We start from the raw sequence: 14275 nt of genomic DNA, 5'->3' as shown, positions 1-14275 counted from the left end.
TTTAATCAAATATAAATGCCTAACACAGGATTAAGTCAAAGGATACACACCTTATTTAACCACTAAGTTCAATACAAAACATATGCAAAGTATTTACCTAAAGTCCATTATAAAACTATTCCCACATGCTATTTTTTTTTTTTTTGCTTTCTCACTGAAAATTATGGAAACTGGGATTGAGAGATTTTACAGTGAGTCTACTTGAGAATGTGAAGTAGAATCCCATTTTAATCATTTTAACACCATCCAATTAGATTATTTATACAGAATTTATTGTAGTTCAAATAATTGAGTATTTCTTAAACTCACACTCTCCCCTGTGGCTCCAAGAAGCGTAGGATGCACAGTGGCCGCAAGCCAGTAAAACCTGCCTGGGCAGAAGAGCCAAACCAGGTTGAGGGTGAGCGGCAGGCCCCAAGGCCGTTGGTGAGTTAGGGGGTGTCTACCCCACATACATGAAGACTTCCCCCAGCAAAGAGGACATGTTAGAACAGTGTGTTCCAACAGCCACACAAGTGGCTGAAGCATGTGCTGAGGAGTGCCTAGAGCTTGGTCAGTCATCAAAAACCCCAGCCCCCGTCATCCCCTGCCTCCCAGGCCATCATCAGGGGTCTTGATTTTTGTCTTGTCCCTGGACTTTGATGACCAGAAGAGAGTGAGGTCAATGACTTCTTAAAATTTTGCCTCATTTAAATTCACTCATAAGTCAAAATATCACCTTTGTGGTGTCATTGGTCCTCTTCAAAAATGAAGGACCAACAACAACTCTGCAAAACTCTGAAGATACAAAGACAAAACAAAACCTAGAACTTGCCTTATATGCCGTCTAATGTGTGTGGAAAAGGAGAGCCACTGTACACACACCACTAAGTCAGTCATTGGCAAAGAGATTATGAAGGGGGAAAGGTAGCCAATGTTAAATGTTGCATAGAGGTGACAAAGGATAAAGATTGAGAAGAGGCTCTCTTTGTGCAAGCAAAGTCATCAGCATCCTATGAAAACAGTCTCAGTGAGGTAGTGAGGTCAGAAGAGAGAACTGAAGTTGAGTAGAGATGCTACTAGAGTTGTGTGGCTATGAGAATGAGAACAGAAACAATTATAGTTAAGGGATTCCTGGGCAGATTTGTAGGCAGCTTGAGAAGAAAAGATTTTGAGTATAAAGAACAGATTTAGGAAGAGTATGTCACAGAAATAGAAAAGAAAGTAGTTGTGTTGAGATGAATTTTCAAATTCTGAATAATGGAGTTGCAAGAGCTGAGAATAGCCCTCATTTATAGAATGCTATTCCATACGTCAGGTCATGTTTTAAGTTGCTGTTACCATCAACAGCGCTATGACCATTTCTGTGTATGACTAAGGTGGAATCAAAGTACAGGCCCTAGGAGTTGATAAACTTGGGAGGCTGCTGCATGGAAGGGACATTAACATGTACATTGAATTCTGTAAGTAGAATTACGGCAGGGATTGGGGTGGAAAGGGAAACACCTGAGCTAGGCAATAGCTTTAGTAGATAATTGCCCCTAGGATCCCCGTAGTGTGATGTTGATAGATGAAACTAATCTTAAAGGGGGACTGAGGAGGGTGGCTTGTGTAAAATGATGAAAGGAAGTGTGATAACCAAAAAAACGGGATTCCAGAGATCACAAAGAAACTATAGGGCAGAGTGAGATATGGATTCAGGTTGGGAAACAGGTGGATGAGATAAGCAAGTGTAGGAGAGAACAAGGAATAATAAGAAGATGGGAGGAAAGGGGTTTTGCCCAGGATGCCCAAGGAGTCTATTTGGGGGTTGGGGGGTGGCAACTACTGATTGCTGTATCATAGAGGAAGGGATAGATTGTTTGGAGGTAAAAAGGATATAATTTTTCAATTGTGCCTGTTCTCGGTTTCCTAGTTAGTACCTGTTATTTCTTACTTTTGCAGATTACTTAATCTTCACACTACAACAGTGAGCTTTCTCATTCCCAAAAGAAAGGCCTCCTTGATAACAGATTGCCCCCTCAATCATCCTTACTCAGGCTCATTCCCTACCTATAAACATGTCCATGGTCTCCCCTGTCCTGAAAAACCCTCACTTGATCCATCCATTCTCCATCTCTGCTATCCTTTATCTCCTTGGCCCTTTTGGCTGCACTTCTTGAAAAGCCTATCTACATTAGGTGCCTCAACTTTCTCTTCTCTCACTCTCTTCTTCACCCCTTACAGTCTGGCTTCTGACTTCATCATTCCACTGAAACTGCTCCCTCCAAATTTATAAATGATTTCTTCATTGCCTCAATTCTCCTTCGCCTTCATTTCTCCTCAATTTCTCTGCAGTCTTGGACACTGTTAATCATTTTCTTCTTCATGATAATTTCTGGTTTTTTTGTTTTGTTTTGTTTTTGTTTTTGTTTTTGCGGGGCAATGGGGGTTAAGTGACTTGCCCAGGGTCACACAGCTAGTAAGTGTCAAGTGTCTAAGGCCAGATTTGAACTCAGGTCCTCCTGAATCCAGGGCCGGTGCTTTATCCACTGCGCCACCTAGCCACCCCCATGATAATTTTTTATCAATAGGTTCTCATGACATCACTCTGGTCTCGTTTTCTTGTCCATCGGACTGATCCTTCTCTCTCTCCTTTACTAGATCCTCATCCAGATCTCTCTCCCCCTCTATACTGCTTCAGCTCCTTTGATGATTCTGAAATTTACCTTTCCTGCCCCAGTCTCTTTTGACCTCCATTCTCACATCTCCTAAAGAGGGCAACACTCTCCTGCCAGTCATCATGGAGTTGTCACTTTCTCTCATATCCACGCTGTTGCCAAGGCCCGTCGACTTCACCTTTGCCACATCTCTAACACTGCTGTCACCCTGTCACAGACCCTCATCACCTCATGCCTTATTGTAATGGCCTTGGTGAATCTACCCACCTCAAGTGTCTCCCACTTCAATACATCCTCCATTCTGTCCCTAAAGTGATTTTCTAAAGTGCTGCATCTGACCATGTTACTGTTCTACTCAGTAAACTCCAGTGGTGTCCTGTTACTTCCAGAATCAAATATAACACCTCTACTTGGCATTGAAAGCCCTCTTCTACCTTTCCAGTCTTCTTAGGCCTTACTCCCTGCCAGCTGTTATTCGGTACAAGACACACTGGCCTTCTGGCTTCTGTATCTCTTGGCTCTGGACAGTTTCTCTGGCTGAGTCCCATTCCAAGAATACTCTCCCTTCTCCACTGACTACTGACTGTCCTAGCTTCCTTTAAGTCCCAAATAAAATCCTACCTCCTACAGGAAACCTTCCCAAACCCCTACTAATTCTAGTGCCGTTTCTTAAGTATTCCCAGTTTTTCCTGTATGTAGCTTGTTTGTACAAATTTGTTTATTTTCTCCCCCATTAGATTGTGAGCTCCTTGAGGGGCAGGAGCCGTCTTTTGGCTCTTTTTTATATCTCTGGCATACGGTAGGCACTTAATAAATGTTGATCTATTAACTGATTGTCTTAAACATATTTAAAACTGAATAAGATTAAAAACACTTCTGACCACAATAAAGAATATGAAGATTGGGGCAGCCAGGTGGCACAGTGGATAGAGTACTGGCCCTGGAGTCGGGACAACCTGAGTTCAAATCCACCCTCAGACACTTAACACTTACTAGCTGTGTGACTCTGGGCAAGTCACTTAACTAACCCCAATGGCTTCAGCCCCCCAAAAAAATAATATGAAGACCTTTCAAAGGTAGTGGTGTAGGGGATCTAAAATTCACTTTCTGGCCTGATTTTGAGGACATTAAACCTACCAGGAACTACTCTTCATATGGGAAATTTATTTGAATTTTATTTAAATTAAATTTGAAATGGCATATTTTTGTGCTGTTTCCTTACCTGTACTTCTCATTGAACAAAGCAGTACTAAAATAGTTGGTCCCCATATCCAATACACAAATTTCCTATAATTCATTTATTTTAACTCAGAAGCACCCATTTACATTTCTCATTATAGAAGCAGGAAATGTATTAATTTTGAAGGTTATATTGTTGACATTTTTATTTCTACCATGGCCAAGTAACTTATCTGTGCTTAAAATACAAGCTGACTCTTTCCTAGAATAGAAAGGGGTGGATGAATGGCTTTCTACTGTCCATGTTATTAAGAAAAATGAAATGTTCCCTTAAATGTGGGGTGGGGGGAAGGAATCAGAAGAACCAGGTGGGAATTTTGATCCATGATTTGGAGGTTAAAGTGTATTAGAATATAACATAGAAGAAAAGGAAGGAGTTACAAAACAGGCTGTTATTAAAGAGAATGGAACTAGAGCAAGGATTCTCGAGAGTTTTTTCTGTGTCATAGACCCCTTTGCAATCTGTTGAAATCTGTGGAACCCTTGTCAGAATAATTTTTAAATGTATAAAATAAGATTATGAAGGAAATCCATTTTATTTAATGATAGTTAATTTTTTAGAAATTTAACCAATTCATGACAACCCCCTCAACTGGAGCTTCTGAAAAAGACTCTTTAAGGAATAAAGATGCTCTCAAGCTAAAAAACCATCTGATAAGAAGCAGTAGAGAGGTCCTTATTCATTGTAGTGGTAGGTGGTGACTACCCATTGAATTGCAGTGAAGTCTGTTTGTCAGGCTGAAAAGAAGCAGTAAAGAAACCTTTCTTCTTCGTGGGGTGTGTGCCAAGACATGGAGAACTTCCCAAGACTTGCCTATTTCTCATGATTCTCCTCAGAAAAAATGTTTCTGCCAGAAGGACAATATGAGCAATATGAAGTCTCAAGCAAGAAACTGAAGAACTCATCACAAGCAGAAGAGAAAGGGAGATTTTTTGAAATAAACAAGATTTTACTATTTCTGTAGTAAGATGTATGAATTACAGGTTCCCAGCCCATTAGTGGAGCATACCTTTTAGGAATTTATTTACCTGCTGTCTTACAAATCCCATGGAGAAGTATTGCAGAATTTTACAGGGGCAAGTGTTGTCTTAATTTCAAAAAAAGAAAGGGAAAGCAAATGAGCTTGGCTTCAATTTGTGGTTTTGTTTTTTTAAAAACTTAGTCATTAAACACCATTAAATAATGCCCTCTCTAGAAAAGCATTGTTCACAGTGAGCTAGCATGGTTTTTATCAAGAACAAATTTCATTTCATTACTGAACCATATCATTAGACTGTAAATCCATACATAGATACACATATTTTATTATATACATGTATGTATATACATGTATGTGTTGACCTAGATTTTAGAAAACATAACAAGGTTGTTCTTACAGAAGAGATGCAGATTATGTAAACTAGTGTTGGGGACTGGCAGACAAGAAGATAGGGATGTATGCAGCAAGACAATTTACATTCCCTTTCTTAGGGAATTGGTGTCCTTCCTTAGCCAGCTTTCTTCATTCAAACGCCAGACATATGGAGGTAGTGGGTTAGATGAAATGGCTCTTAAGGCCCCTTCTGGCTCTAAGATTGTATGACTGAATTTTTTAAAGAAGTCCAGTCAATAAGCAAGCATCGATTAAACACTCACTATGTGTCAAGCTTTTTGCTAAGAGCTGAGGATACAAATATAAGGGGGAAAAGTCCATGTCCTCACAGTATTCTTATTCTTAAGGGAGAAAACAACATGTAAACAGGGACCTGGAAAAGGCAGAACAGGGGGACCTGAGTTCAAATCTGCCCTCAGACACTTGACACTTAATAGCTGTGTGACTCCTAGAACTAGTGGCAGGTCCAGTTCTGTGCCTTGCTATGTCTGTGTCAATGTGATATTTAAATTCTATATTGTGTGATCGCCTTAAATTAGAAGCTTTAGCACCAGTCTGGGCATTAAACATTTATTAAAGCATACAGGTATTAACATGGAGTTCAGAAAGTTAAGAAAAGTCCTATCTTGCATGGAGTTCCAGCCTGGTTGGGTTCTTCCTCAAGTCCCTCCTCCAAGAGCCTGCTTTAATCAGGAACTCTCCAGCAAGCTGATTGTGGAAGCTTTTTATAGGTCTGGAACAGAGGCGGTCCTTACACGCTGCTTCAAGCTGATTGGTTGGCATCATCCAAATCCATTGGTTTTGAAGGTGTTCTCAAGTTGAGTTCACAGTCTAGCTTCTGAGAACCATACCTTCTTAAGGGATAGCCAGGTGTGATTACAATCCAATTAACTTGAAGTAAGCTAATCAGCAGTCAATCACTCTCACTTGATTCAATCAGTCTTGATTAATATCCAGGTGGGTCTTTGAATATCTGTGAAATCCCATTATTTCATCACATCAAACAGTTTGTGACAGAGGTGTCCACATTTATTATACGATGGCTATATATGTTGATCTGAAATTTAAAAGCCTAGCCACCTACATTTCTGTAGTCTTCACCTTTCCAAAATCTTTTCCCTACATTTCCCCATTCCCCTACATGGTCCTTCCACTTTTTTAATAAATGTCTTTTAACTACTATTCAACCATCTGATTCCCATAGCACCCACTCAAATACCTCTTTCCTTCAGCCCACTTTTACTACTATTCAATCTGACTTCTTTCTCTCATCTCAGCTAACCTATCTTTATTAAAAACTAACATTTGAATAATTAATTGCTTAAATTCTTATTCTTTTCTTCAAGGTACTCTTTAATTAAAGGTACCATTGAACCACAACCATCCACAACCTTTCAGGACTTTATACCAAAAAATAAAAAAAATCAACCAAACACCCAAATGCATGTCAGTGTTATTAATTAATATGTTATATATTAGTATGGTGTCTATAAATATTGTTATTGGATATTAAATTATATGAGAATAATTATACCATTATGTCAAATGTACCACGAAAAAAGTGAAAAATAACATGCTTTGATCTGCATTCATACTCCATCATTTCTTTCTGTGGAGGTAGATAACATTTATCATCATGAATCCTTTGGAATTGTCTTGGATTGTTACTTTTTTTGTTTTGTTTTACATCATTGTCATTTCCCAGTGAATGCCCTTCTCTTGCCAGAATATGTTTAGTTAAGGAAAATACGCTAATACATCTGATTCCTCGATTATAACCTACCCCTCGTTTCTACTAAGAGTCTGGAGTCATAGTGGGTCATCAATTCTTTGAAGTTAATTGAATCATTGATTTCTGAAGTTTTGTTTTCTTTTACATTTTACACTTATTCCTCCTATTTATTTCTATGTAGACATTCCTCCTATTTCTGCTGCCCTCACTATCCATTACTTCATACTATTTTTCCAGATTTCTCTGAATTCGTCATATTCATTATTTCTTGTGACATAGTAATACCCCTTAAATTAATATACCACTGTTTGTTTAGCTATTCCCCAAAAAATGGACACTCATTTTTTTCAACTTCTTTCCTATGGTAAAAAATGCTGCCATATATGAGACGTTTCCCCAACTGTGGACTCCATGGGATGACCATATGGCTGATACTGGTATCATGAGATCAAAGACTCCATAAAGTGTAATGGCTTTTTTTAATTGTTCACAACCATTGGATCACTTTACAACTTTACCAGTAGTGTATTAGTGCTCCTTTCTTCCCATAACCCCCTGCAACATTTACCATTTTTGTCTTTTGTCATCTTTGCTAATCTATTGTTGAGTTTACATTTCTTCTGAAAACTGCCTGTTTCTATCTTTTGACCACTTCTGTTGTAGAATGTCTCTCAGTTGCCTACATTTCTTAGACAGCTGACCTTTATCGAAGATGTTTTCTGTTAATTTCTTAAGTGTCTCTTATTCTGTGTATTAATTTTGTTTTTGCAAAAGCTTTTAAATTCATATTGTAAAAACTGCTTTTTTATGATCACCTCTAACCTTTTCTTACATTAATTCTTTAAATAATTTTGAATTTTATTCTGTAGAACTGAATTTTGTGTACCAAGAAATCTAAAAGCAAATACTAGATATTTTATCATCAGATTATTGCCAGGTTTCTTAAATAATATTGGGTTGTAAACCAGCCCCCCTAAAAATATCACCTAACATTCTAGGCAGCAATTTTAACATGTCTTTCTTTACAGTTAGTCAGTGGTAGTACTGATGTTTCCTTATGCTGAAATGTATACACAAAAACCAGCTCTCATCCTTAAAATCTGATCCCATGTTTATCACCTACATATGCATATAAATGTCATTTTGAATTGTTTGGTTTAGCATTAATCAATGACCTGTGTCCAACAGTATAGTGCTGGGTCCTGGTGACAGTTCTTCAGAGACCTTATAGTTTGAGGGTAGGGGGCGGTGTATGTTATGATATAGCAGAGTAGGCTGAGGTTCAGACAGAATGCTGGGAGAAATCTGAAGAGGATCATTTTTACCTGATAGGTTGTTTGTTATTGGGGCATTTTGGGGGGAGTGGGGGGTGTCGGTAGCATGGAGAGGTAAGAAAAAGGGAATTGGATCTGTTTCATGGAGGAGAGGATAACATCCCTGATGGAACCTGGGAAAATGGAAAGGATATACAGAGAGGGAAGAGGAATCCTCCATTCTGCATCTGAGCTATAGCGATAAGCCAAGGCCCCCAGGGCATATGAAAAGGTGAAAGTTGCCTTCAGCTCACTGCCCCATTTAACTTCCTGAAGGTACAATACCCAAAGAGGTTATACATGATCTTTTTGTGACAGCATATGACTTGTGTATGTCTCATGTGTATTCAAAATAACATTTCCATTTATACTGTAAGCAACAAGATTGCCCCTCTCACACACACACACACACACACACACACACACACACATAGAAAACACCCATTATATTTTACACTAGTATATACTTTAACCATAAGCATTAAGACTTTTCAGCCTCCATAATTTTGTTTCTGTAAAACAATCTAGACATTTTCCAAATTTTGGATTACTATATTTTACTGAAAGTAGTACCTAGGATCTCAAACTGGAAAGAATTTTAGCCATTATTTATTTCAGTGCTCCTCCCCCATCCTTCCATTTTGCAGATGAAGAAAGGCCTGGACAGGTAAAGTGACCTGCCTAAAGTCAAATAAGTAGTAACAATAATGGAATGAGGAGTTGAAGGTGAGTCCTCTGGCTCCCCATGCACTAGGACTCTTTTTCACATTGCCTTCCGTAGTCAGAGATATTTGTGTCGTGTTCTTTCCCAAAATAACATGTATCATAGTTCTAAGTTTGTGTTCCCAGATGTTTTAAGTAATTGTTTCTCAAATGTTATTCTGATTCTTTCAACAAGGAGCTTATGTCATAATGTAAAATCTTTCAGAAACCAAGTACTGGAAAGTGATGGAGATTCATTTTGGGACATAGAATCAAGTCCAGGAAATTCTCCCAGGGACCTGGATCATTTAAAAGTCTGTGAAAGCAGCCAGGAAGATGCTGAGGATACAGAACTAGCAAAGGGAGGCTTCATTAAGGTGCAGCAGGCAGCTTCTCTAGGACTATTATATATGATGCAAATATTTATTTTGTTACAGTATAAGAATAATGATGTTTAACCATGACAGTTACCCATAAATATTCAGTATAGGTTTTCTTCATGTTTTAATATGAAATTATGCTATTCATTTATCTCCTATGATAGTATTAACATGAATGAAAATTACAAAAATTTGGAATGAAAAGCACTTTTCCCTAAAGCATGGTTGGAATACAGAAATATTAAGTATTGTCATTCCTATGTTTCTAAAAAGCAAAACTTATTCAGCTGTTGGTTTATTTTGGGTTCTTTTTTCAGTTTCAAAAAAGACTTTAAAACAAAGAAATAGGATCAAAATGAAAATTATATTCTAGGGCAGCAGTTGGCAATCTTTCAAGGTGAGGATTCCCTGTTAAACATTAAAAAAACTAGCTATTATTTATATATATATATATATATTATAGCTATCCCCATGCAGTTAGTTGTATTATTAGATATGTTCATTGAGAAAAGATGACAAGAACCTCCTATGAATTCAGTAGTACTCTGAAATGAATTTGTATTTTAAGTCCAACACCATCTTAACTCTTTCAAAAAGAATACAGCATATATGTGGACCATGTATTTATATATTTAGTCTCGAGAAGAAGGTATATTTGTCTGTGGAATCCTATATAGAATTCTCCATCACTTACTGTCACACCCTAATGATTGCCAACTACTGTTCCAGACTTTGGTCTTCTTGTAGGGAGTTGCTTTACCTCCCCTTCCTTGTATGTGTATTCTAATGTTAACTTTTTTCCTCTCTATAAGGTAAAAAGAAACTCGGAAAGGGAGGAGATGACGGCCAAATAAAGACAGGCTCAAGCTTCTGCAAAAACTAGAATTCAAAATGTACCTGTACAGGAACTGAGATGACTTCAAAACACCCAATTTCTGCCTTGAAAACTGAAAAACTATTACATCCCTTTCATATGACACCAGTCCTTGAATGGAAATGTAAAACAAACTCTTGAGAGAGGCTAAAAGCAACTGTACTTATTTTCCCTGAGACTTTTTTATGAAAAGTCAATAATTAAGCAAATTGCTTAACACTTGGTTCCAGTTCCTGCATATCTGGAGTATAAAGTGCATCACACCGTTCTTTTCCATGCTGCATTTTTTTAAAGAAAGTCACAGGATGTCCTTACACTGACACAGAAAATTCATAATTCTAGAGCCAGGAATGCCCATGTTACACAAGCAAAATAGAAGCCTACTGAATTAATTTTAAGGAGAAAAAGAGATCGGAACAAGTACTTCTTGGCTTTTCTTCTTGAAGACTTTTATGTATAATTCTTTCCGCCTGCCTACTTTTCTGCAAAAATAAGATGTACAGATTTCATTTCCCTGCTATGAAAAGTCATGTGGTGGCAATTTTATAAATGTTGCTTTCTGATTTTTATCAGAGTGAGAAAATAATTAAAATTATTGATTTGCAAGTAACCATTTCATTTTTTAATCCCCCCCACTTTAGTTTAATATAATTTGCAATAAATGTACATATTGTTGTTTTATAAAACATATCACTTTAAAAGGATTTTACTCCAGTGGTTATTATGTTGGAATATTGGAAATTTTAAAGGAGTAAAAAGGCAGTTCAGGATTTGGTTTTATAATGTGCATCACCAGATTTTTATTATTGATGTAAAAAAGTCAGTTTTTTAAAATAGATGGACTTTGGCAGCTTCATAAGGAAAGTTGGAAATGTTTAGAATTGCACCCAATTTTAAGCATTGCGATAAATGAAAGAATGTCTGTTTTGCATTTTGTTTCCCAGTATGAACTTTTTTTTTTTTAATTTTAGAAGACTTGCACCAATATTGTTTCCTGGCATTGCTCAGCGGGGAACAACTTTTAGTACACTTTGTGTACACATGATCATATTTAAGTTGGTTGCATAAAATAAATGCTTCTAGGTGTCATATGATAGTCCTTGCTTTTTAATCTGTCAATATGTTTTCTCGCCTTAAATGGAGTTTTCTTATGTGCAGAGGCTAAAGGGATTCAGAATTGGATGGCATGATTACAGTCAACTCTCTGTTATTCGTGGTAATGGAGGGGTAAGAATGGTCAATTCAAGAAGTACTTCATTGATTTGGCTCAATTATGTATGTGTCTGATGACCTGGAAAAACATCAAACAAACAAAAAAAGCATCGTCAAGATCCAAGAAACTTTCTTGTAGAACTTCCCCTGCACAGAACTCTCCCTGTTTCTTACTAGAGGTTCATCTCCTAAGCAATCCGTCAATAAACACTGATTAAGCACCTACTTTGTGCCAGGCACCATGCTAATAATCACTTAGCACAAGCCTCAACTGAACTTTTTCAGTGTATTTGCACCGTGTGCCTATACTTGGTTAGAGGCAGTAATTAAAGCAAAAGAGTGATGATGAATTGTTTCGACAAAGAATTATCACCTGCTTTACTCAATCATGTTAACCAAAATGAAAGTAATATTTGTAGTACAAAAATATCTACACCCCCCCCCAGGATAATCCAGAGTTGGCTGTATATTAATAATGTATATGGAAAATATAGGTAAATCAATTGTTTATAAGATGGAGGTATACTAATAGTAGAAAAATATGATTCTGGGAGCATGTAAAATTGGCCCTGCCACTTTTTATTGTCTTCTCTTTTATTGCCTTGTAATACAAATCAGAAATGAAGTTCAGACTTGGTCACTAGAACCTGAGGGGCAAGAGGAAGAAACAAAAACTACGCAGAAATATATGACAGTGACTTTAGGCAACCTATGAAAAATGGGCACCTCCTAGTCAGGGAGTTTTAAAGATCCTCTTCATGTTAGACAAGTTTATTTAAGCACCCTCAAGCCTTTAAGGAGAGGACAAGAACCTTTTTGCCCAGGAACTCTTCCTCTGGGACTCAGCCCTCACTATTAAAGACCAAAAAGCAACTGATCCAGGGAACCATGGCGAATATAGGGGAAAAGCAAGCAAGCAGAGAACTAGTATAGATAGAATCAAAAGCACTGGCAGGACATGCACCTGATTTTAATTATGGCATCCAAATGGTTTGTACGAAGGGAAATAAAAAGAAATAGGAAGATGAGAGGTTGAATGGGAAAATATCTATTGGAACAAAAATTTGAGTTCTTTTTAAACAATAAAAATTTAATTCCTCTTAAACTGTTGTTCACATCTCAAAGTTAAACAAAATGAAGGAATCCAGATTTGCAGTTGAGCTAATGTTAACCCTTTGTGTCTAGTTTGAGGATTCTTGTAATTTGTCTAATAATACAACCAGAATTTTATACTCTTTGATACAAAGCGTGTATAGTAGTTTTACATATTCTTGTGCTGCACATGGGCTGGATTTTTAGAATTTTCTTTTTAAGAATGAAGCAGAACATTGTAATTTGTGTAAATGCAGAGTGTAATATCTACCATGAAACACTAAAAACATGGATTGTTTCGAATAAAACCAAGAAATGCAGCATTATGTTGTAGTAGTGTTGACCCCTAAATGTTCCTGTATTTCTTAAAAATAGTAAGAGGTAAGAAAATGCTTCAGTCTATATCGTTACAGTAGTGATCAGTAATTAAATGCCACCAACAAACAGTATGCTTGGGTCCTCTAGTAAGCTCTGTAAGTTATGGGGGGGGCCTGAGAATGATTTGGAAAACAGTAAATTATGGTGCAGAATCTCAGAACCTCAAAAATGAATCGGTTGATTCAAAACTTGGAGCCTTCATTTTACTAGTTCAGTAAATACTTCAATTTTTTGATACATTGTTTTAAGGAAAATGTTTTACCATTTTGTACAGATGGGAACTGCTATTATATGTAACATGTCAGCAATCATGTAGTTTCCCTATTGATAGAAAGAAATTCATATGAATAATCACTTAGAAGGCAGATCTCCGTTATTAAGAAATCCAGGAGAATGAGAAATTTGTCAGTCATAGCTACTCAATGTTGATTTTCAGCATTGAAAATACTTCTTTCAAAACCACCACCCCCCCCTCCAATTGCTTTTTTCCCCTGCAGTCATTTCTGACCACAAGCTACAAGAATGAACCTAATGGATATGCTTGGATAGCAGGTCAGCATTCATTCACCCACCTGCAAGGACAGGTAATAGCCAATTAAGACCAATGTAAATTTCTGTTTATGTTCATCTTTAGTGCCCAGCCAATGCTTCGATTATGGATTTTTCATTCCCTGTGTAAAAAGGTGTTTTGATTGGGAATAATACCAAAGGTACAAACCTAAATTCAGTTTCACTTTCCATCTAACAACTGCTCAGGAATCCATTTCTAAAGTTTCTGGGTAAGAATCAAAGATAAAAAATTGTAGTCCTGTGATCTCTGTCAGCTGAGTTTTGGGGCTGCTTTTTAAAAATTGCCAGTGAAGGGGAGCTAGGTGGCCCCTGGATTCAGGAGGACCTGAGTTCAAATCCAGCCTCAGATACTTGACACTTACTAGCTGTGACCCTGAGCAAGTCACTTAAACCCTGCAAAAAAAAATTTTTTTTGCCCTACCAAAAAAAAAAAAAAAACAGTGATTATTAAGCTGAGAAAAAACCCTACTTAATAACTGAAAAATAACTAGCACAACTTCAAAGGATATTCTAAATTTTTTTTAAAAAACTCCTTTAACCAAGGATTCAAAGCTATTGGTTGCTTTTTTTCTCCTCCTAGAAGCAGCCCAGTTGGAGAGAGCACAAAATGCCACCAGAAGTCCAAAGGACTACACATGCATTCAAGGACAATTAGGATCTGGATCCAGGAATGTCTGTGAAGCCAAACTCTAATGCAAGTTTACAGTCACATCTTCATGAAAAACATTATTTATAGGCCTACCAAAAGTCTTGGTTTATTACAGTCAGGCA

General features: G+C 37.3%; 1 protein-coding gene across 2 annotated transcripts in view; it reads left to right on the top strand.

Annotated features, from left to right (window-relative positions):
- PDS5A (PDS5 cohesin associated factor A) overlaps nt 1-12882 on the top strand; it is a 151654-nt gene extending 138772 nt beyond the window's left edge. Inside the window, exons 33-34 of one of the 2 annotated variants that reach the window (XM_043970190.1) lie at nt 9225-9375; nt 10191-12882. In XM_043970190.1, the coding sequence (XP_043826125.1) occupies nt 9225-9375; nt 10191-10232 (193 nt within the window). In that variant the 3' untranslated portion in view covers nt 10233-12882. The remainder of the gene's footprint in view (nt 1-9224; nt 9376-10190) is intronic. The other variant, XM_043970191.1, reaches the window with a different exon arrangement.
- Nucleotides 12883-14275: the final 1393 nt, after the last annotated feature.

Source organism: Dromiciops gliroides, chromosome 6, assembly GCF_019393635.1.
Source record: "Dromiciops gliroides isolate mDroGli1 chromosome 6, mDroGli1.pri, whole genome shotgun sequence".
In the NCBI taxonomy this organism is placed as follows: Eukaryota; Metazoa; Chordata; class Mammalia; order Microbiotheria; family Microbiotheriidae; genus Dromiciops; species Dromiciops gliroides.
Note: the sequence above shows the minus strand (reverse complement) of the source record. Positions and strands in the feature narration are given on the sequence as shown.